A 22,790-nucleotide genomic window follows, 5' to 3' on the forward strand; every position below is an offset into this window, starting at 1 on the left:
TTTGCAGTAATGATGGACAGGCTGGCTTAAAGCCGCCTGAGGCCGTCTGCCACAGCACATGAGCAGAATGACAACTTTCTCTTCACATTTTGGTCATTCCGTCTGTGTTTGTTTCCTTGTGTTGGTCAGAGAATTGCCCAAACACATTTCTACAGACATAAGTGTTACTTTCTTGTTATTGTTGTTTTAACTTTCCTGTGTTAGTGTCTCATTTACAATTGTGGCAATACATTTTCTCTGGCAGCATGTATTCTCGCTATGTGTCTGTCTCCCAACAGTAGTTCTACTTTTCTCTGTATTCTTTTAAAAACATAAACATTTATTAAACTGTAAAGTATTTTATGGTTCAATTTATAAAGCCACGCCCCTCTTCCCAGACTAAGCCCATTATTTTGTAAAAGGAATAAAAGGACATCATTTATAACATTAAAACTATATTCATTATAGTAAATACTCTTGTCATGTTTTGTAATTGCATCATAATTCTAAATTCAATGATAATATAAATTAAGGGGGAATAAAAAATTGATACACTCGTATATCGCAATAACATGTTTTGTGATACTGTATCGATTCTCAAAGGACGATTGATCTTTAAATAAAAGTTATGCAAAGATTCATGGCAGGCAGTGGTTCATTCTGTGTTGAGTTTAAACCCCCGAAGGCTTTGATGTTGGATGTTACAGAACTGTGAAAAATCAAAAAATGTCTGCAACTGGCGGTGTGTTCTTTATACAATGACTTTCCTAAAATTAGATTTTAAAAAATCACCTTGCTTACAAATAGCAATATATTGAATCATTACCTCTGTATCATGATATCGTATTGTATCGCTGTTAGAACATCGTTCATTGCTCCTGAACCAATAGTGTTACTATTGCACACAGAACTTATTAGCTGTTCAGTCATTTAATAAAACTTGCGGTGTAATTTATTTGAATGTTCATCTTAAACACTAAACTGTTAACCCATGATGTCCTGACCTTTGGTCTTCTTCTCTTGTAGATATTCAACAAGTATTTATTGTGTATTACAGTGTATCAAAATTCAAATTTATAACGGCAACAATATCTTTGAAAAGTGAAATTCAAATTTAACAGGACAGAGTTAAGTGTATGCAGGTGTGAGCCGATTAATGTACGAGTACATCGAAAGACAACAAATGGGCGGGAAAAAATGTACCCAATTATTTACATGGTGTCATTATGAAGTACGTTTTCCTGTTACAGGGATTTCTTTGTCATGTAAATGTGGGAAAGCTTTGCTCATAGTCAGTCCATTTTTTAAATTGAAATATTTTGACGACAGACATTGCTAAAAGCTACTTAATAATAATTAAATGTATCAAACCTGGAAGACCTAGTCAATTAACATGAGACAATAATAACGAAACCTTTTACTCCAGAAATGTACATGCTGTCAGTTTAAAACAAATGTAATACATTGCAAATGAATATCACTCAAGAGCACTAACACTAAATTAGTCGAAGCAAAGTAATTATTCATATGCAAACGCATATGTGAGTGAAGCCTGACACGCATCCATTTTTAATCATTGCTAAAACAGAAGTTTCTTTTAAAAACAAACAAATGTAGAAATGTTGTATCTCCTTGTGTGGTATTTATCATGGAAAAGGCCTGTCATATAATACCACACATACGTTATCTTACCGGCATTTCCACTATGATGGACCAAAGAGCAGTTCTGCAGACAGCGGTTGATAACAGCAAAACAATCCAGCATGAATTAGTGGAGGTAAAATCCAGAGAAGGAGAGAGTGGCGATGGAGTCCTCCTATCATTCATTCTCCTGAGAAGCACACATTCAGCACAGAGCCTCTCGTGCACTCCAGCGCTCTGTCGCTGCGATTCAGCCTCTCCTCCACCTCTCTCGTTCTGTGGAGCGCTCAACCTCCAGCTTCCTCCTCCCCTCTCCTCCCGTCTCTGCCCCTCACCCTCTGAGCGCCTTATCACATGCGCACACTCTTCCCTCGGAGCTTCAAGGTAAAGTCCACAGCAGCTCCTTTCTCACTCTTCCTCCCACGTTCACCCTCTGATGTGCCTCCTCTGCCTCCTCTTCTCCCCCTCGTTCCCCAAACATCTCTCATGCTTCGGAGCTTACAGCCTCCTTCACTGTGGAACCCTTGCTTTCAGGCCACGCTTCGTTGTATATTTATTTAACTCTTTAACTTTGCCCTCAAGCATCTGTGTCTTTGCTGTACACATTCACTCGTTGTATCTTTGTTGTGCCCAAACTAATGACGATGATCTCTAGTTCTACGTTTCGCAGCCTCGGATCCCGTAAAAAACAAAAAGCAGACAGAATGAATGAGAGAGACAGAGAGACATTACATTGCACTAATGAGAGGAGACTGTATAACAGTATGAGACGGGGGGAAATGCATCCATCCTCTAATGGGCATTTGTCCGGCTTTGCCCCCCGATGGCCTTGGCCCGTGTCCGTGGCTTTGATCATGCCTGGCACATGGGTCATGTCATCTCCTCTTTGTTGCCCCTAGTGAGCAGAAACTACAGCACTCAAGTGAGGCCCCTGCCCTCGGACATGGTCTGAGACACTGGGCAGCATGTTGCAGGACACATCACTGATTTGCCCTTGCCTTGACACTACCTCTGCATACAAATATACATCTCTCAGAGACAAGTTATTCAACAGCAACAACTTTGAAACTGAAATATAAAAATGAAGCTCAGATTCTGAATATAAATGCTGAAGTAAAGTTGATAAGATAATCTTGCCAAGTAAATAACTACAGGGCATATGCCATGTTATAGGTCCTACATATTATATATCTGATTTGCTTTCCCACAAGGTATAACCTGGCTGCTTGTTGATTACATTTGGGGTCCCAGTTGCCTTGAAACTCTACAGCACACAATAGACAAATGCATTTCTATCCTGCTGTCAAATATAATGAGATAAGCTCTGGTAAAAGTCCCAAAGCAGCATTTACCTGTGTGGATTTTTCTCTGAGGTGATAGTGACCGTGGCTGTTTCATATGCCATGTGGACAGGAATTCATTTTCATATTAAATCATTTCTGCGAGACCAGGGATTGCTTTAGAGTACAGCTAAATTTCTTCATTTAAATGCTACTTTTAGGGGGCCGGGTTGGTGGCCTAGCTGTCTAAGATGCTAACCATGTGAACGGGTTGATGTCGAGTCTGGCCAATTTTCTGTCACATCCCTACGGCATACTGTCAAATAAAGGTTCTTAAAATTGTAAATGAATGTGTGTACAAAATGTTCTGCCAATTCATCTGGCAAGTATTGACAGATTTCTCAGGAAACTTGTCTTCACCTGTATTCCAGCTCAGTTCCGCTTCCTCGTGATCAGCTGCTGTGTTTGATCAAGTTGAGGGTGCACTAGCCTCAGGTCACTGAATAATGCAAAGCTTTATCCACACCGCCACCATGAAATGACTTCCTTTGAAACCAGTGTTTGATTTTCATATCCAATCATACGCTTTAACAGATAACCTTCAGGAAACTTTCAAGTCCAAGATATGAATCTGAAATCTAGTCAGGCTTGTTAAATGTGGGAACTTGTGTGCTGCTGACAACATGGAAGGGGAAGGGAAGCTTGCCTTCCATGTAGTTTCTGTACATTTTCTGTCAGTATTCATATATATATATGTTATATATATACATATATATATAATATATATATATGGTGCAATATAAATCCACCCTCATGTGTTTGTGTACGATTCATTTTATTCTGTTTTTATCTTAATCTGTAGCCTGTTTTTGTATTTCATATCAGTATGCTTAAGCATTGGTGTTGGCATTGGATTGGCTATTTTGAAATAGAAATAGTTTGGCTGGACCATGTTTACTTACTTTATTTGTACTGGTATAATATTAAAACTGGAAACTAGTAGAGGGAAATTGTAAAGATGAAAAAAGAAAATGCAAAAATAAGATGAGTAAAAAAATAGTTTTATGATTGTTATTCCAAACACTGTAACCTGTGCATACTTTATACGAACAAATTGTCGTAGATGGCGGTCGATATTAAACTATTTGACAGCTGCTTTTTTATAATAGAAAACAATGTAATCGAATACGCCAAATTGATCAAGGCAGCAAACTCTGAAATACAATATAATTCAATGATACATGTTTTACTAATCATAAACTTCTGTAACCTCTTGTAAATACCCAAACTAGTAATGCTGGACTTTCCTCCCTGCAGCACACATCTGACTCACTGCTGTCACTATTTACTGCCAGGAATTTGACAGAACATTGTGTCTATTTGTTCCCTGCTTTTAAATCGGATGAGGGAATATGTGCTTTATTTTATGTAATAACAAATTAAACAGCACAGTGTGTTGCAATGTCATTACCATCTGATCCACCAGAGACAGAAATGTTAGACTCAGCCTTGTTTACTTGTGGTAAACTGTGAAGCAAAACTATGATACAAACGGTACAAAGTTTCAACCGTCTTCTTTTGCAGTGGAAACACTGACTTCTGAAGTAGCTTTACTTTGAAAAACCTCCACAGAAGAGCTACGGACGTAAATAAAAGCTGAATCTACCATAACTCAACTCGTATGAATTAAAACATGATCAGGATGTTTTTTTACCACATGATCAAAATGATGAAAACGTTCACGAGAAATGTTGTGCTGTGGTATTGTTGACATTACTGTGCAGCGTTACAGACTGACCTGAATTCCCTTTATTACACAATAAACCTGCGCTGGTGAAACTCAGATTTCGCAAACCTTTATTTCAGAATCAACTTTTTTCTGCCAAGCACAAGTTCCCCTGGCAGACGCTCAATATCTCAACAGATATAAATACTCCCTGCTCCAAAATGTACAGCACACTCAAGAAGAAGAGATTGTAGCCATCACTGCAGAAGATGAATATCATCAACAAAATGTGGTAAGTTAAAATATTATTTAGTCATTTATCTCCCTGAATACACCTGATTGTAAATCTCTTCCTTCGTCTCAAATATTTTATATTTAGGACTAAAAACATTCATAGCTGAGCCTTAACAATAATTACAGCAAAAGGGTTACAATCTGTAAGTAATCACAGTTTTACTATGAAAGAACTGATCTAATATCTTTTTAAAATGCAATCTAACATGGTTACATTTTACAATAATGATCCAGAAATGATTTGTGAGCTCTGGTATATCAAATACTTGGATAACTGATTTGTTTACAATTTGTCCTTCTCGATCCTTAAATGGACAATGAAACAGTTAGTGTTTGTTCATCGTGTGAATGTGTTGTTGTTTGAAGGGTTTCTCTGACTCTGCTCTACTTGGCTGCATGTGCCTGTCAGGCTCAAACCGAAGAAAGGACCAGACGCTCCGTGTCAGGTAGCACACGCTAGCAAACACAAACATGCTACACACAGATAAACATGGTGTCTTAATTAAAAAACAAGTTCTAGTTTTTACATCAATATTCTATATTTATGATCAGTCTACAGCCATAAGCACCAGCAGCTGAGGCTGTACTTAAGCACAGTGTTGCTTTGGGGTAACTGCCAATGTGAACTACTGTCAATGACAATGATAACACGCTGAAGTTTAGCAGGTATGATGTGTCCCATGTTCACCACATTATTTTAACACACACACTGATTAGCATTAATAATTAGCAGCTGAGGCTGATGGAAATCAATTCCAATTACTTTTGATATAAAATATTTATTTAGCACCTTTTCAAAAATAGTTACAAAATGCAGCACAGTCAAAACTAGGAATAAAAGCCATAAGAAAAATAACAGATTTTAAGAGATTGTACAAGTGGATAAAGAGTTTGATGAATCATTTGTTGATTCAAAAGAAGCTAATTATCAGTAAAAAGATGAAAATAATGAGAGACAAAGATTAAATGTAACAGAACTATCTACCATTTTCATATGTCATATTCATGCAGTCTCTCTAATCAATGCATCAAACTAATTCATTTAATTCCGCTTGAAAGCTTGAAAGCCATTGTTTACTGTTTTTAATACATTGATTTAAACAAGACAATACTTCTTGGTAAATAAACACTGTCACGATGTAGAATAACACCGTTAATAATCATGAATAATACATTTTTACAGTGCAGAATGGAGCCATCTGTGTACTAAGCATCACTCTGAAGAGATCACGTGAACCAGTTTTCATGATTATCTCAGCAGCACAAAGGACTTGTGGATCAAAGCACAGCGAGTGGATGGATTTTGTTCTTGGCGTCATAATAAATAAATTAGAGGCCAGTGTTTCTGGAGGAACAACGTGATAACCTCAGTGTCAAGGAGACCATTTTTTATTAAATATGTTAAACTTCTACGAGAAGGAAAACGGGTTAGAACAAAAATGCTGTCAACAGTGTTCAACACGCAGAGATAAACTACTGAAACTGGCCAAGCGTTAATATCTGAGCTCAAAACAGCCATCTTGGAATTAATCGAAGTAGTTAGTTAGTTAGCTGAGCTTTATATATTCAGGAGGACTCATTGAGATTTGAAAAGAAAAGGAACGCCGAAGGTTGTGTTCGTGAAATGTATACCAGTTCTCTTCCTAGAGTTTAGATTGAGCTTTTAGTTTCATCATAAATGCCATCAAAGAAAGTAGACTGTAACCAGGATAAAGTCTGGTTTGTGGTGGAGTCGGAGGCCTATGGTGGTGATAGTTAATAGGAGGAGCCCTGATGTTAGTCCTTGTGGATCACCCTTATCAACCACTTGATTTTAAACCATGCACCGAAAACAAAAGTCTGAATTTCACCAGATAGACAAGATTTGAACCAGATGTAAGCAGAACACTCAAAACCCACAGAAGCATCATCTTTAACTAAATGTGATTAATGTCATCAAAAGCCTTGTTGTGTTTACTAAATTTACATTATAGGTCATATGGGAACACTATCTGTGACTATGAAACAAATCAAGAAGAATCGTTCAAATACAAAACAACAAACAGTATACAGACACAGATATCGATACCGTATAATATGAATAAATATGTCCTGTTGTTTGTTTCCCAGCCTCCGGGTTACCATCACTCCGGTCCAGAAGAATGATTGGGGGGACCCTGGCTCCTCATGTCCCCTGGCAGGCCATGGTCTACATTGCTGACAGGGTGCTGGACGGAGGCTATGCAGGTGGTGCTCTCATCTCTGAGCGCTGGGTTTTGACGGCTGGCAGGAACCTGTTTGTCAGGAAGAGTCGAGCGGACGCTCAGGGTCAAGATCCTGTCCTTCCTAAAGTGTACTTGGGAATCACTGGGCGGGCAGAAGCTGATGTCTCCAGGGAGGTTGCTGTAGTGAAGGTGAGCGAGAAAGACATTTGATCTGAAATACAAACCTTTACCGATGCGACCATGTTCAAGCCACAGCAGCCGCAATTCAAATGCATGTTGTTCGTCATTAGTGCCGGATTTCCATAGATCCCAATAATGCAGTCCTGCATTGCAGGAAATATGTAAAAGTCTTTATGGCTGCAACATTATAACAATTGGAGAGAAAAATGGATGTCTGAAAAAATTCAGAGGATCACCTTCCCAAATAAATGAGAAATAAGCTGAGCAGTAAAATGTGGTATGCCCTTTGTCATCTGTGATGTCCAACATAAATATTTAGCTTGCCGTTATGAATTGAAATTGTATGTATTCTGGGTCATAATTTCTCCCGCATTCTTTGTTGCGTTTACTGGCGCAGTGTTGTCTCCCACAACACTTTTTCATATCAAAATCCGAGCACCATTTTGTTTCACTGCGTGGGAACATTAGCGAGCTCTCTGTGGCATGACAGGTTTGTCTCTACCTGACACTGTGTTGGGATTGGCCTGATGCTATTCAAACACAGCTGAATTATTGAAATCATTATGCATTTTAATTTGACTTTTTTTTTTATTGTTCTTGAGCACATTTAGATATAAAAATACCTCAATTATTCTTTTAAATGTAATCTTACCATTTGGCAGTACCCCTGCGGCCAACTAGATGGCGCTCTGAGGTCCCCTAGTGGCTTAGGAATAGTTGCTTTACACGGTCCTGATGTCAGCAGTACTCACTAGTGCACCGGATGTGTATTAATCCCCGGCTACAAATAGTCTCAGTCAAATACACCATTTACCCGCTAAACCTTATTCTTGACTAGTTTTTAAAGATATTTGTCTTCAGTATGAACAGGTGGGCTTGGAACTGAGTGCCACAGATAGGCTGGGATATTTGGAACAGTATGACAAACTAAATCATTGTTGCTTTCGATCTTTTCATGATTTCATTTTAAAAAATGTACAGGTTGTAAAAATAATAAATCCAGACAGTGACAAGATATGGAATATGTTTAACGGAGTTGAAAAAATAAATCTATTTCCACACCTATTTCATGTTGTATAATCAGATGGGACATTTGTTATTTGCTGTGCTACTGCAGTTCCGTTGGAAGGACAATGAAAAGAGTAAAGACCAAACATGCAATCATCTCTGGTATTCTACCTTCCCTCCGCCAGGTTGTTCTCCATCCACGCTTCCAGAACCAATCTGATTGGGACAATGACCTGGCGCTGATCCAGCTGAAGGAGCCTGTGGTTATGAGCGATAAAGTGACCCCCATCCCCCTGCCAGAGAGAGGCCAGGACCTGGCAGACACCGTGCGGGGGTCAGGGGTCATCACCGGCTGGGGCTGGGGGATCTTCTTCACCCCTGCTACATCACTCAAACACCTTGTACTTCCCCTGGCCAATCACTCTGACTGTAAGGCAGAATATGAACGTAGCGAGCTCACACCATCTGTAGACGACAACATGTTCTGCACCGGACCCACCAAGTATGAGGAAAATGTTTGTTTTGGCGACGCAGGAAGCGCTCTGGCTGTCACAGATGCTGAAAATGGGCACATCTACGCTGCTGGGATCCTTTCCTTTGACAAGTCCTGCAAGAGCTACAAATACGGAGTCTATATGAAGATTTCCTCGTATTTGCCCTGGATCCACAGTGTCATCAGAGGAGATACAGAGAAATCACCTGCTCTGCGCTCTGATGCAATGTCTAAGATGTTCTCATGGCAGCCATAGAGCCTCAGCCTCTGTTCTTTAGATTTTGGAGAGAAATCAGTGAATTTTATTAAATGCTGTGTTCTGTCACTTTAATGTTTTGATTAGAGAGGAAAAAATAAATAAAAATCCAGTATTTGAAATTCTTCTTGTTTGCCCTAATACACACGAATTGCCCTCCGAAGAACAACGGCAGCATATCAGTATTGACCAGTATCAGCAAATGCCCAAAAACGACATGTTTACATTACAGCAGCAATATAATTATAAAGGAGGAAGTAGTGTGACATTGTTATTAATCCAGCTCCCTTTTCCATTATTTCCACCACTATAACTGTCACTTTTCATTTGTACAAATGACTCGAGTGGAGTAACTCTATGAAAGCCCAACAAGAAAGACAAAGTGTGTGCTGTTATCCCCACATTTATATGATTACTGCTATTATTGTTTAGAACAGATACAAACACTTGAGATGTTTGGTTCTGGGGATGGATGGGTCAACAAAATGTTGGACTTTAACACAGGAGATCTACTGACATGACCGTGATCTTTCCATAAGCTTCATTTTGAGGCCTCTTTGCTTTAGTGGTCGACTGCTGTGCCCACATTACATGTTTAACTGTTCGACGGTTAACTTTCGAAAACAACTTGAGGGCGTCAAAGGTTGAGACAACATTTCATCATGTGCAGTCATCAGCGTGAAAGCAAAATTCGACGATGGAATAGAAATGACACAATGACACAACTCAGAATCTGATGTTTTCAAGTGTTGCTCACAGATGGGTTTTTTCCCCCAACAGCAGTAGTGGGACTGGAAAGATATTTTTGTCTGGCAGATGTGTCCACTCTGCCACAGACCATGAACTGCCTCAACATCAAATGCTTTTCTCCACGCTAAAAAAAAGTGGGGTGATGACAGCTACCTGTCCAGCCAGTACAGTACGGTAGAGAAAGATAAGCGGGAAGTAACAATCAAAGTGGAAGGCAGAGACGACTGAATTCCTCTCGGTCTTTTTCAGTGTATAATAAGAATATATAAGCTCAGGTTGAGGCAATGACACTCTTCATTACTGTCATCTCAAATATGTGTGCAATTTTATATTTTAATTATAGCTGTAAAGATTCTACAGACAGCTTTGACAAAGAATGCTACCGCTGACTTAAACCAACAAACATGTTGCAAAACGAATGTGGGCAGGCCGTCTGTGTCTCATAGCCACAGTGAGATCCATGAGAAGACTTTCAGGGGTCGGCGGCTACAGGCCGGTGACAAACCCCTGAAGAAATGTTTGGGAGATTTTTGACCCAACGTGTTAGACACTGCTGTCCACCAATATCATCAAAACACCAAATGAAGGGATATCTTTTGAAACAATAGTGTTCAAGTGAGGTCAGTTATAGCCCAAAAATCATAAATCACAAATTTGCCCTTGATTCAGATAAGGTAATACTCCCAGTATAGTTCAGAGACGTAGTAGAATCCAGGACAAGGTTCATACTTGTGGACGTTTTTACTTTTATTGCCAATTATAACCATGCCCCAAAACTGTAAGTTAAAGCATCTGATTGGAGTAATTTGTTGGGATGGTTCAAATCCTCACTTGAGGCATTAACTGGAAGGCTCAGTTTACACATCACAACATCAGTCCGTGACGGGCCAGCGGTACATACATGAGAGTGTCTGGGTTCACAGCCAGTGATGTCAGATTGACAGTAGAAAGAGACTTTGAGACAAGCTTTCTCTCTTCAGCTGTTCAATCAAGATTTTGGGCATTTTTTAAAACAAAAGCGGCGCTGTTGAAGGAAGTACTTTCAGCAGGTCTGCAGCAGGGTGCATGAGGTTCTCCTCTTTGGCTTCTAAAATATTAATACCCCTGTCAAGGGCCGTTACTCTCAACCAGTCTCAGAATGTACTCTCTCTGGCTCCATCACTCCTGCAGAGCCCCGACTGAGGTCAAAACACCAACAGTCTCACTGCAGTTGAATCCAGAATTAGATGGTGAAGAGATATATATATATATATGTATAGATATAGTCAGATATAGTCGTTTTCTTTGTGGCTAACAGGTCACAAGCCCAACCCTTAAGACAGTAACACAATGTACAGGTAACTTGTTCAGTCAGTGCTCATAAGTATGTAGGTGTCAGTTGTTTTTTAATTGCATTAAATCAATTACATGTCAAGTGATTATCATACTGTATATCGTCAAATCGAAGTATAATACACACTTTCTCATTTAATTACTGCATGTGTTCCTCACCTCTGAAATAGACACAGTTTTAATCAGCATCTCACCTGTTGTAACTGGACTGTTTATGCGGTCGCAGTTTAACCGACACTTAAGTTGTCGTTGTGGAAAAATCGACAACAGTCTTCAGGGAGAGAAAGCGGTAGATACAAGTCTGCATCATCTGAAAGCTGTGAACCTGAGGATGAACTTAGGATGCAGTGTAGCACCGTGCATCACGTTTTTCCAGTCATAAATCTACAATAAACATTGTTTTGATGAGGCATCTATTCAACTGTTGAAAGTTGAAATCTTGCACCACAGATTTGGTGCAAGGGTCTTTACTGGTTCTGTAAAGCTATATAGTCAGTGTATGATGACAATTACCAGTGTTGTAGTCGTTGTACCCGACTGTTCTGCTGATACCGGCCATCTGTATATTCAATCATCAAACATAAATGAATGGTATTTTCTAAGCCAGTCTGCTGTTTGAAGCCTGATGTGTACTCAGCTGCCGGGTTATGTACTCTGTCCTCATGTGTAACTGGGAAACTGAAGCTTTCTGAGCTTCGTATTGACTGTACTTACCCCAGACACACAAACACACGAAGCTTTTGAAAAGGCAATATTACAACAGATATGTCGTACTGTATCATTTTCCACTGCTGGCCTAAACAGGATTTAGTCTGTCTTCTATTCGTCAAAGATAAGCTTTATTATTACTTGCTTGATTCTGAATGATACTTCCTTTCAAATATTAAATTGACATCATCAGGAAACAGACAAAAACAATCGAGCGTCAGAACACGCATCAGCTAAAAATATGAGGAAGTCCAGTCTGAGCCACTGTCGTGCTGATCTCTCTCCTCCTGGCGGTTATTCACAATAATCCACCCTTTTTATCGAGTCCTTAAAGGAAGTGTAAATGGCATTTTAGTTGTTTTTTACACTGTCAAGAGTGTCCTGTTCAGGCTCAGATATGTCACTTTTGTCACCAGTTCAACCACATAATCAAGCACTAAAAGAAGGCAACATTAGACTGAGATATGTTTTGATTTTATGCTACTTTATACATCTACGCCTCACAGTGAAATATTGCTATTTTTACTTCACTACATTTGCTATTCATAGCGTAGCTCCACCTCTACCGACTAAAGCATTTTTGTAATGTAAATAAATACATTCAATAATATGTTTTCACCACTGACCTTTAGCATAAATTAAATCAGTTTACGGTGGACAACAGCACATTTCTTTAGAATACCTGTTGTTAAATACAATATGCTGATTAAATAATCAACAATGTGCAATGAGGTGCCGTGATAGTTCCCATCAAGTCCATTATTGAGGGCACTGTCAATAACATGTAGCTAACATGTTAAACTTGAACATGTTGAAGTTGTGTTTATTTGTTGTATGGCGTTTTAAATATTGTGATTGTTGTACTACGCACAGTGATTAACCTGCTGACCCTAACTATTGTTAGATGTCCCAATTATTCACTCTTAGTGCCGCCCATAAAGACTGGTTGGCTCAGTTGTTTCTTCAACAAAAAAACAAAGCAGCAGTTTGTAAGAGCAACGCCTCACCCTTTTGAGTTGATTCACAAAACGTGTATAACTCCACAGCGCCGTGTCAGCACTAAAGAATGGTCTGACTCCACACGTTATCATCCTGCTATAGGGGGGAAAAATGCTCTGCCTTGTTTCTTTAAACCAATCACAATGGTGTTGGGCAGCGCTAGGCAGAGGATGTAGCGATAGTGCCCTTGCAAAATATATAGTGCAGATAGCGGAATTGGAGGAGAATGAAATAGGAGGCCAATGGCAGACTTATAGCCACAGTCTAGATCCGGTGTGTCAGACTACAAAGTCAGAGATGCCGGCAGCAGTTCAGAGTTCTGGGAGCAGTCGATACTTAAATGCCAAAATCAATTATCGTTGTTAGTTTGCCCAACTTCCAATATCAAAAAAAAATGTAATTCAGTGAGCTATGAACAAAACCAGCTCATGGAAATGATTAAAGCTCTTCTTTGTCCTCTTACGCTTCCATCATCCGGGCATACAGCCTCTCACATATTATGTGGTTTCCTGCCGTCCTCTCTAAATGTGGAGCAGCATTTTCTTCTCATACTAATCCTCGACTGTCACACCTTGTCATGAACACAACCGCCTGCCGTGACTCTCTTCAGATCTCCTGGTCTCATTACCCGTCTCGTACCAGTGAGGAACCACAGTTGGTACTCCTGGTCAGAGTTGACATCACTCAGTAGCAAAGAAAAAAGGTTTTTAGGGTTTTCTTATACAGTTGCCAGTAACCTTTTAAATAATGAATAAGGGAATGAATATTTAAATGATTTGGTGCAGATTTGGTGCAGATCAGAATTGGTGCAGTAGAGGCCGAGATATCCTCATTTGAGTACCTTTCAATGAGTATCGGGCGATATTGAAATTACCCAACTGACAATATTGCTTAAAGAAAATGATGCACAAAATGATCATCCCAAAAAAAAGAGAAGCTGAAGAGAGAGATGCACATAGATATAAATATCCATGGACTGGAGGTGCATCTGTTGCCATACTCTCAGAATGTGCATTGATTTTGCTAATGAGAGCAGAAATCATGCCAATTTGGAATTTCCCCAGACTCAAACAAAGCTCCCTCCAGAGCCACACAGCTTGTTTTCACAGTGAGTAGTACTCCCCATGATGAGTAAACTGACCCTTGTATGTGTAAAACTGGAGCACCTTTAAGACACATTTGAGCCTATAGAAAGGTTGATGCATCCATGTTTAACTTGAAAAGTGCAACGCGGTGGGTCTTTCCTAAATGCCTTCACCCTGTGAGCGATATAAACAAGGCCACCCGGTGGCCAGAGGAGTCATATCACGTCATTTCTTTCAAACCTCCAGGTACTTTCCCATTCACAACAACCAACAACTTTGTGATATTCTGCAGCTAAACTTCAAACAATGAATAGGATATGATGCTAAAGCTGGCGAGCAAAAGGAGAGACAGTCCAGTTGAGCAATGATTTCTAAACATTGTCTTGAAAGTCTGTTAAAAATAAATCTGTAAACAAGTTGTAAAGATCTTATTCTGAGCCAATCAAACAAATCATTTCGGAGGACATGTTATAAATGTGTTATGAAGTGTACTTCAGTTTACATGGTTGAAATAGTTCAAATAACAAATAGAATTTGGGAAAGAAATATGCATCCTATTAGCAATGTTGCATCTGTTAGGTTAGGAGCACTTACATGTATTTTAATTATTCTTATTGGTTGAGGATGTTTCCAGCAGAGCTCAGCCCAACTTCAACCTGAGCAGATGTTTAGTTAGCCAGAATAAAAACACCTCTCTGAAATGTACACATTTAACGAATGATAAATGTGATAATTCAATCATTTGTTCTGTGAACATTAACAAAACTCGTTTGGGCTAAATAACAGTAGATAAGTCTTTGTGCTGCTCAACATGTCAAATGTCAAAACAGGCTAGCAACAATGATACTTTTTCATTATAGAGAAGTGTGAAGTAGAGTGTGTGTGCACAGCAAAAAGCACAAATGCCACAGTCGTGTGTGTGTATGTGTGACCATGCATGGACTTTATTAGCAGCGGATGCTAATACAACAGCACATCGGAGCCCCTTGTCAGCTGGATTACTCAGTGCACGTTTAACAAAGATCAATGTCAGAAGGTGAAGGAAGAGACCTGTTAGGCTGGACAGTCCACACAACTGACAACGTGAACAAAAAACGGTTCCAGACAGGGTGGTGTTGTTTATATGGTTTAGTGAATAACCTGTTATCAAAGGTCAACTTAAATATATGGTCTAGACAAACTACAATTGGGATCATTTCCTGTTTCATTTCCTCTTTCACACGAATAAATATAACTGACCTTTTCAACCAGACAGAGGTACGGTCCTTCCTCCAGTCCTTCCTACCTCAAATGTATTAACAAAGCAGATTTCTGCAACAGACAAAACACAATGCTTTGTACTGTTCATGCCAAAAAGTGGTGCAAGGACGCTATATTTCTTAAGAAACGGACATTCCAGCAGATGATATACAGAGGATAGGTGCTGTTAGAATGACATTTACGGAGTATGATAATATTCTATTGTTTTTATTTGATGTGATTTTAGTAAGAAGGGAGAACAACTCTTTTGACCTCTAAATAACAGATATCTACAATTTGAGTTCAACGAACTGTCTTTGTTGTGGGACATAAGTCATATAAGCAGGTGTCTGTCAGCTATGGGCCTCTGTGGATTAATGCTCATATCAACCTTTACCAGACTGATGCCTTTCCTTCAGTTATCAGAGTTCAGTCACAGAGCACAGTGTGTTCCGTACAATCTGTACCATACGTTAGCTCTTATACACACACACACACACACACACACACACACACATTCGATCAAAGCTCTCCAGTGCATGGAAACTGGAAGGTGAACAGCAACTTTCTGTGAATTGACAAGACACACAAGGACAGCTCAGCCCTCTGGGTGAGGAGCTTTATATTGAAACCTGTGGCCTGTCCGTACCCCTCTGTTCAATGTTGTGCGGCTTAAAGTTGCGTTGCTCGTCCTGCACATTAGCAACCAAGTGAACCAAAAACAAATCATTTGGACCACGGTTGTGGTCCAGTTTAAAAGAGGATTCGGTTGATCTGAGATTTATTCATGCATAATATTAATCAAAATAGTGAATACATCATCAAGTGTTACATCAAACACAGGTGAATTGAAAAAAACAAGTCTGCAATATATATAAAGGCATTGAAGGTTACTGAGCATTACATGTCCCAAAGTGGTCTTTTATTCATTTAACCCACAGCGTAGAGAACGCTTGTGATCCATCTCACACAATCCAACATATCAAACTCCATTTAGCTCTTTTCACAGTTTGGTGTTCTTCAGTTCAATTCTTTCATTTGGGATTCTCTTCTTTATGTTGCTCATCCCACACAAACTCCAGAGTGCAGTCCTTCATCTTGGACTCAAAGACACTTTTGAAATATTGATTCAGCTCCTCTGTGAACATGTTTTTCCAGTCTCCAATCTTACCTGAATTGTAGGGAGGGAACAATAAGATTTAATTAATTGCCAAATACATCATTTTAAAACCTTCTCGCAGGTAAATGTGCATATATGATTCAAGCACAAATATGTTTTCCTCCTCAACTGATCATGCTTATAAACAGACCTGTTGACTCATGTGTTTACAGACAAACTAACCTTTTAAATAAATGTAAACGTAAACATATCATAATGAAAGTAAAAAACAAGCATATTGTTCGTACTTACTAACAGCTTGTGGAAGACGCCAGTGACGAGCAATGAGTTCCCGGGCAGAGAATGATTGGCCGGGCTTATTACAGGCCTGCGACAGCCACAGATACTTCATTTTGCTCTCTTTTTTAATTTGTCAGTCCGGATGTAATGAGAATATTAATCCCTTTAATTATCTTGTGACCCCTCCGATTGATCTTGGGACTCTTTTGGATGTTCTGACTCTCTAGTTGGGAACCATTGTAGTAAAAGTCATTTTCGGTTTGATAACAGGTTCCAATTTTGGTCACCACTGTTTTATTATTTTTTTATTTGGATCCCATATTGTGAGACATAGGACACAATCAATCAACCGCGTTTGGTTTATCAGCATGTAATAGAAAAAAAGCCCCACCTTTTCTCATGAAGGAGCCCTTGTTATGGTCCATTATCTCCTCAGTGACCAGAGTGTAGTTGGCCATCTTGTTGTCTTTCATGCTGCTGAAGCTGCAGTGTTTCACACAGTTGTTGACCTCGTCCTCCAGTAAGGGACTTTGTAGATGAGAGCTCACCCTCTTTATGGCACCTTTTATGTCCTGACAGCAGGAAGAAGAGACTCATAATACTGAAATCTTTTTTTTATGTTACAGATAAAAAGTAATCATAAAGTAACATCTCGATTGCAGTTTGCAACAGCTTCCTTGAAATGCTTTATAAATAATTATAGCCTCTGAAGTAAGATTTGAAGGTTAAAGTCGTGTTTTGAAGGCAAGCTTTGAAGAAGTGACAGAGCAACATTTTCACAACATGAACTTCCACTTCTAGACCCGCCCCCGTTCTTGTGATTGGGGAACAAGACAAATAAGTATCTTATAAGAAATTGTTTATGGACAAATGTCTATGATGAGAGTGATGAATCAATTCTCCTTTACCATCGACATCTCTTCATAGGTGATGTGAAGCAGATTGTTCATCGTTGCTGTCTGACTGGTCCAGCCTTTAATGTGGTCAAACCAGGAGCCATAGTGCACTGAAACAAAGAAAAGCACAACTAATTGCACTTTTGGCTGCAGAGCTGCAGTCGGCATATCTTCATAAAAAATGTAAATATTAAAGTAATTCAATATGTCTTTTTGTCCTGATGTCAACTCACGTGTGCTGTCCAGGAATCGATTTAAAAACTCAGAAAATGAGCCTGCCTCAGGTAGGAAGTTGGCCATTTCGTGGAAGTGATAAAAGGAAACCACCACATCTTTGGGGTTTCTGCTCACATAGATGACCTGTGAAATGACACAGAACAACAGTGTCCGAATGTTTGTACCGCCCTTTGTATAGCTTCAGCAATTTCTAAAAATCTAATAATGATATATATTTTTTTGTTTCACATAAACAACATTTTTAGAGTTAAAAAAACCAATAAGAGCTGTCTCAGAACTAGTGACACTGTTACTACATTACCTCAAAACCTTTGTAGCATTTCGGTGCTACAATTTCGTCATACTTATCGGCCAGCACATACACTGATACCGATATGTCTGCAATAAATACTTGTTGGCCAGGGCCAATTTATTGGTTTATCTCGGTACTCTGTGGTCCAAACAGGCAAATAAACTTGTGAATTTGACCTTTGCTTTGGAGCCCTGGAGGGTGGGGCCCAGCAGGTGATGTGGCAGGTGTGTGGTGATGACTCGAGGTTTGGTGGGTGAAGCCTCCAGTACCGCGGTGATGCTCCAGCCAGGGAGCCCTAGCCCAGTTTGGGACAGTTTGGGACACGTCGGGGTCCCCTCTGCTGGATATGAGAGTCACAATTTCCTGCATCCATGTGGTGCCTGTTTAAAGAAATGAGAGGAGCATGCTGTGTAGTAATGCATCATGTAAATTCCAGTCATACTATTACATGCTTAAATGCATTTCGACATTATGTCTGTTACTCAATGTGCTCATGTTGTTAGTTGCAATATGTTTGCAGACACCGCAAGCGCCATGTATCCTGATCATCGCTTCTTACCTGACTTTGGATAAGAGACAATGATGATATCTGTGTCCTGAAAGGGAAATTTGAGAGCAAGTTGTAAGGAATCCTGTGTGTGCAGGTGTCCAGGAAAAAATAAACCATGAAAGGTCTCTACGACATCCAACCTGGCCATATCCAACCGTGATATAGATACGTTTTCTGGTCTCTGTCTCTCTGTTTCAGCTGCCTCTAGACGAGTTCTCCTTTTGTGTTTAGCTCTCTGTAGCTCTGTGCCGGTCTCTCTACTCCAGCCGCTCTGTGAGAGAGAGCGAGTGACGACCACACAGGCTTCACATGAGCTGAAAAGGGGAAATGCAAACGGACTCCTCAAATGGGTGTCAGGCGTATCTTGCTAAATTTGCCAAAGATAACACATAGGTCCAGCCATCTATCATCGCTGCTCTGACAGCTAGATCCAGTTTCCTGCTGTTACTTTGTTCAGCCTAGGGTTTGTACATTATGTTTCCAGAATTACAGTAGTTTCTGGAACTTAACAATACCTTTTAATGCCAGTCTAGTTGTCAATAGTTAATCACATATTTTAACAGCATAAACCCTGGTTTTACTGTCATGTTGCTCCTCAAATGTGTGCGATATGGCCATCATTTAATAAAACAGTCAAAGAATTAAATGACAGTGTTGTTATATCAAAGACCTCTTATTAGTGTGTTGCAAAGATATCTACTAAAATGAGCACGCTAACCGACTATCCGCTGCTGTACTGTCTTGTTTTCCACTTGTTTCTCGAGTGCTGGCCGCTCTCCTCCCGTCGGTGAGTTCTTCTGGCCGGAAGACCAGACCAGGGTCCGTGGCACTTTTGTTTCTGCCTCTTTTGATTTTATCCAACAAACAAACTATCTAACCGTACACAGACCGTACTGCCCCTAATTGGTGTCTATGCATTTGAGTTATTTTTCAAATGTATTAGTTTTTCAATAACTGAAATAACTAACTATAATTTAGACTGTATGGACCCAGAAGTTAGAGGTAATTTCTAATCTGTTTGTTTGGAGTACACTTTGCACCTTTAAAGTACTTTGAAAAGATAGAAACATTGACAGTGTCTCGTGTTTATTTTGTATCAACTTGTTACAGTTCTTCAATGATGTTAGGCCATAATACGATGTTCACACTGAATAAGTTATTCTCCATGTTTTGTGACGACATCATTCCATCAAATGGAAATATTCTTGATGTCCTGGGCATCATTTCAGACACACTTCCCCAAAATTCAGTCTCCTTTAATTCTCTTTACTTGTTTTGGGTAATGTTGGGGATTTACCCTCGGGCAAAAAGACCACCGTATAATCTGACTCCAAAAGACTACACCTTCAGAAGGACCCCGCGCAGATCGTTTTGATTGGAATTACATTCGATGAACAGAAGACGGTAGACGATCTATAAGTATTAAGAATTTAATAAGTCAAGCATCAAAGCATAAACAACATAGATCTATGGTTTCACAAAACACAATAATTGATTAAGTATCCCTAGCAACAGACAGAAAGTCAGGGCTCGGTCCACGCATCTCTCCTCTCAGTGTTTTGTGAGCCCCGTTCTATCATTTCCCTGTTTCTTTATTCATTCTCATGAGGAGGTGACCTCGTCCTGCACAGGGACGAGTTATCTTCACACACACACACACACGCCAGGGTGAGGCCACTGTGTGTGAGAGTCCTCCAGTTCCCATGGACAGAGAAGATGCTGTTCCTGCTTTCCACCTGTTGTTACTACATAATATCTCACGGACTAACCCGCTTCACAACACATCTAGTTACGAGTTGAAGCTAAACCACCTGTGTGTCAGAGCGTCTTCTTTGTACGGGAAGCGCGTGCGTGCCTCACCCGGAGATTCAAACCTTTGCTCTATGACACACGCAACACTATTGCAAATGAGCACACACGCACATACACACGCACATAATACTTATACGTTTAATGCCTGTAAATACCATTAGCATATTTCTACAATCCCTCTTTTCACACTGTTTAACAGTGTGAATATAAATTGCTATATCAGTCGTCATTTTGCAATGTAAGCGTGCAGGCAGACCAAAGGAGCACATTACAATTATTTTTGACACATGTGGAAATGGTTCGACAGTTTAAATGCGCGTTTTTAATGCAGAGTTATTTGGAAGTGGTTATAACAGCAACATCGTCGTAGTTTAGTGGCTGGAGGGGATGGCATCCACCCCCGTCAGCGTCCTGATAGTCATCGTCAGAGTGTAAGTCGAGGTATCGGTCTGGGTCCTGTTGGGTCAGAGGTTGATACAGCTGTTGGCACTGAGTGAGGAGCATTTGTCTGGGAACAGATCCCTCTTTTGTCAGTCACATTTTTATTAGGAGTAGGGTCAGTCGTTGTTACATCAGTGTCACTCTGTCTCGTCAGTGACCTTTGGTAACCCTCGTAAAATAGGATGGGGACAACAATACAGAAGGTAAGGAGTCCCAGTACGCAAGTTGATTCTCGTAACCCACATCCCCACAGACGTCTTTGTCTGGACCTAGGGGGCCTTATTGGCCATTTTCTACAGATGTACACCAAATTAAGATAGAAAAACCCACTAATAACAGAAGCAAAGTGAGCACTGCTATTAAGGCTGTTTTAGCTTCTGATGATGAAGGCTGATTGGTTTTTACTGAATTGTTTGGTCCTGATATGTCCTGTGTATCAGTGCCTCGTAATTTTCTGGTCATTTTATTCCACAAGAAGAGGAGAGCTGTTGACTATTACAGATACTTTCAGTTGCGCACACACATCTGGGCGTCTTGCCAACGCACAGTAGGCGGAGCACGAAAGGAGGGCTATTGTAACAGAAAAAACAAAAAAGAATAAAACACAATAGGCAGTGATAACCTCTCCTGGGAGAGGGCCTGGTTTAGTTAATGTTTTATGAGTGTTTAAACCAAAGTTCCCCGTGGCACAGAGCTTTTTTGTCTTTTTGCCAGTCAGTGCAAATCTAACTTTGGTTGTCTTGTGCCTTTGCACACTGAGTCTGATGATACCAGTTTGACCCTTTTTTCTCAAGTCTTACTGAATGTGTGGTGGCAGCCTCTATTCTGTAAGGTCCCGTCCACTTTGGTTCAGTCCATTTTCTTTTAATGACTTTTAACCAAACCCACTCTCCTTCTTTCACGGTTCCGCTGGGGAGCTCGATCCTTGGCTTGCCTCTGCTGATTCTGCGCCTGTTGAGAGAGGGAAGCTACCAATGTTGTTAGTGCATCATAGTATACTTTACCCTCTATACTTGATAGTTCTGCAGGCTCCTTCAGAGGGCCACTGGATGCCGGTCCTGGCATCCTCCTTCCTGTTACTAATTCATGGGGAGAGAAACCTGTACTGCTGTTTATTGATGATCTAATGCTCATTAGTACATGTGGTAATGCCTCCACCCAATGGAGGCCGGTTTCTCTGCAGGCTTTTGACAATTTGTCCTTGAGAGTTCTGTTTGCTCTCTCCACCTTCCCCTGGGACTCCGGGTGATACACTGAACCGTAAGAGTGCGCTATGTTTAACACAGCCTCTACCTTTTTTAGGTCCTTGCTTGAAAAATGTGTTCCATTATCCGATCTTATCCTCATAGGGAGTCCAAGCCTAGGGATATGTTGATTTACCAAATATTTTATCACTGACGCGGCATCCTCTTTTTTAGTGGGGACTGCCTCCACCCACTTTGAGAAACAGTCGACTATTACTAACATGGACCTGTGACCCCCAACTCGTTGTTCTTGTCCCATGTCTATAATCGATCATTATTTCTTGCCATGGCGCTGTAGGAACTGGATAGCTGCCCATGGTTGGTTTTACTGTTGGTTTAGCATTATGTTCATTCCATATTTTACAATCAATTACATATTGCTGTATCATTGCTTTTGGGTAAGGATGCCACCAATGTAGCTCCATGTTTGTCAATGTTTGTTTTCTTCCACTATGAGTAACCCCATGTGCTTGTTTTATCAATAGAGGGATAAGTCCTGCTGTATGTTACAAAAGCCATAACACCATGCTCAGTGAAAGTGGATGGCTCATGACTCGGTCTAAGAAGGCAACAACCTCTGCAGAGTTGAACCTGAGTTTTGCTTACTTTAAACCCGCACTCAGCCAATCGTGCGAGCACCTGGTGGCTTGCACTCACGCATGTCTCTGCTGATGGAGCAGCAATCAGTAAGTCGTCCACATATATAATTAACAGTATGTCCTCAGGAAGTTCAAGAGTTGACAAG

At 40.2% G+C, this 22,790-nt stretch overlaps 2 protein-coding genes across 2 annotated transcripts; one reads left to right on the plus strand and one right to left on the minus strand.

Annotated features, from left to right (window-relative positions):
* Positions 1-4,895: 4,895 nt before the first annotated feature.
* On the plus strand, positions 4,896-9,061 carry hp (haptoglobin; the record flags this gene model as incomplete). The annotated part of the gene is made up of 4 exons (XM_079286431.1): positions 4,896-4,918; positions 5,287-5,366; positions 7,030-7,313; positions 8,498-9,061. 4 exons carry the CDS (start codon positions 4,896-4,898, stop codon positions 9,059-9,061), a joined length of 951 nt encoding a protein of 316 aa, XP_079142557.1.
* Positions 9,062-16,208: 7,147 nt separating this feature from the next.
* Positions 16,209-18,696, minus strand: sult5a1 (sulfotransferase family 5A, member 1; the record flags this gene model as incomplete). The annotated part of the gene is given in 7 exon segments (XM_079286444.1): positions 16,209-16,345; positions 16,965-17,145; positions 17,482-17,579; positions 17,703-17,829; positions 18,175-18,270; positions 18,272-18,378; positions 18,558-18,696. Coding segments are annotated over 7 exon segments (885 nt in total).
* Between the last annotated feature and the right edge of the window lie 4,094 nt (positions 18,697-22,790).

This window comes from Melanostigma gelatinosum, assembly GCF_949748355.1.
Source record: "Melanostigma gelatinosum genome assembly, chromosome: 2".
NCBI classification, from domain to species: domain Eukaryota; kingdom Metazoa; phylum Chordata; class Actinopteri; order Perciformes; family Zoarcidae; genus Melanostigma; species Melanostigma gelatinosum.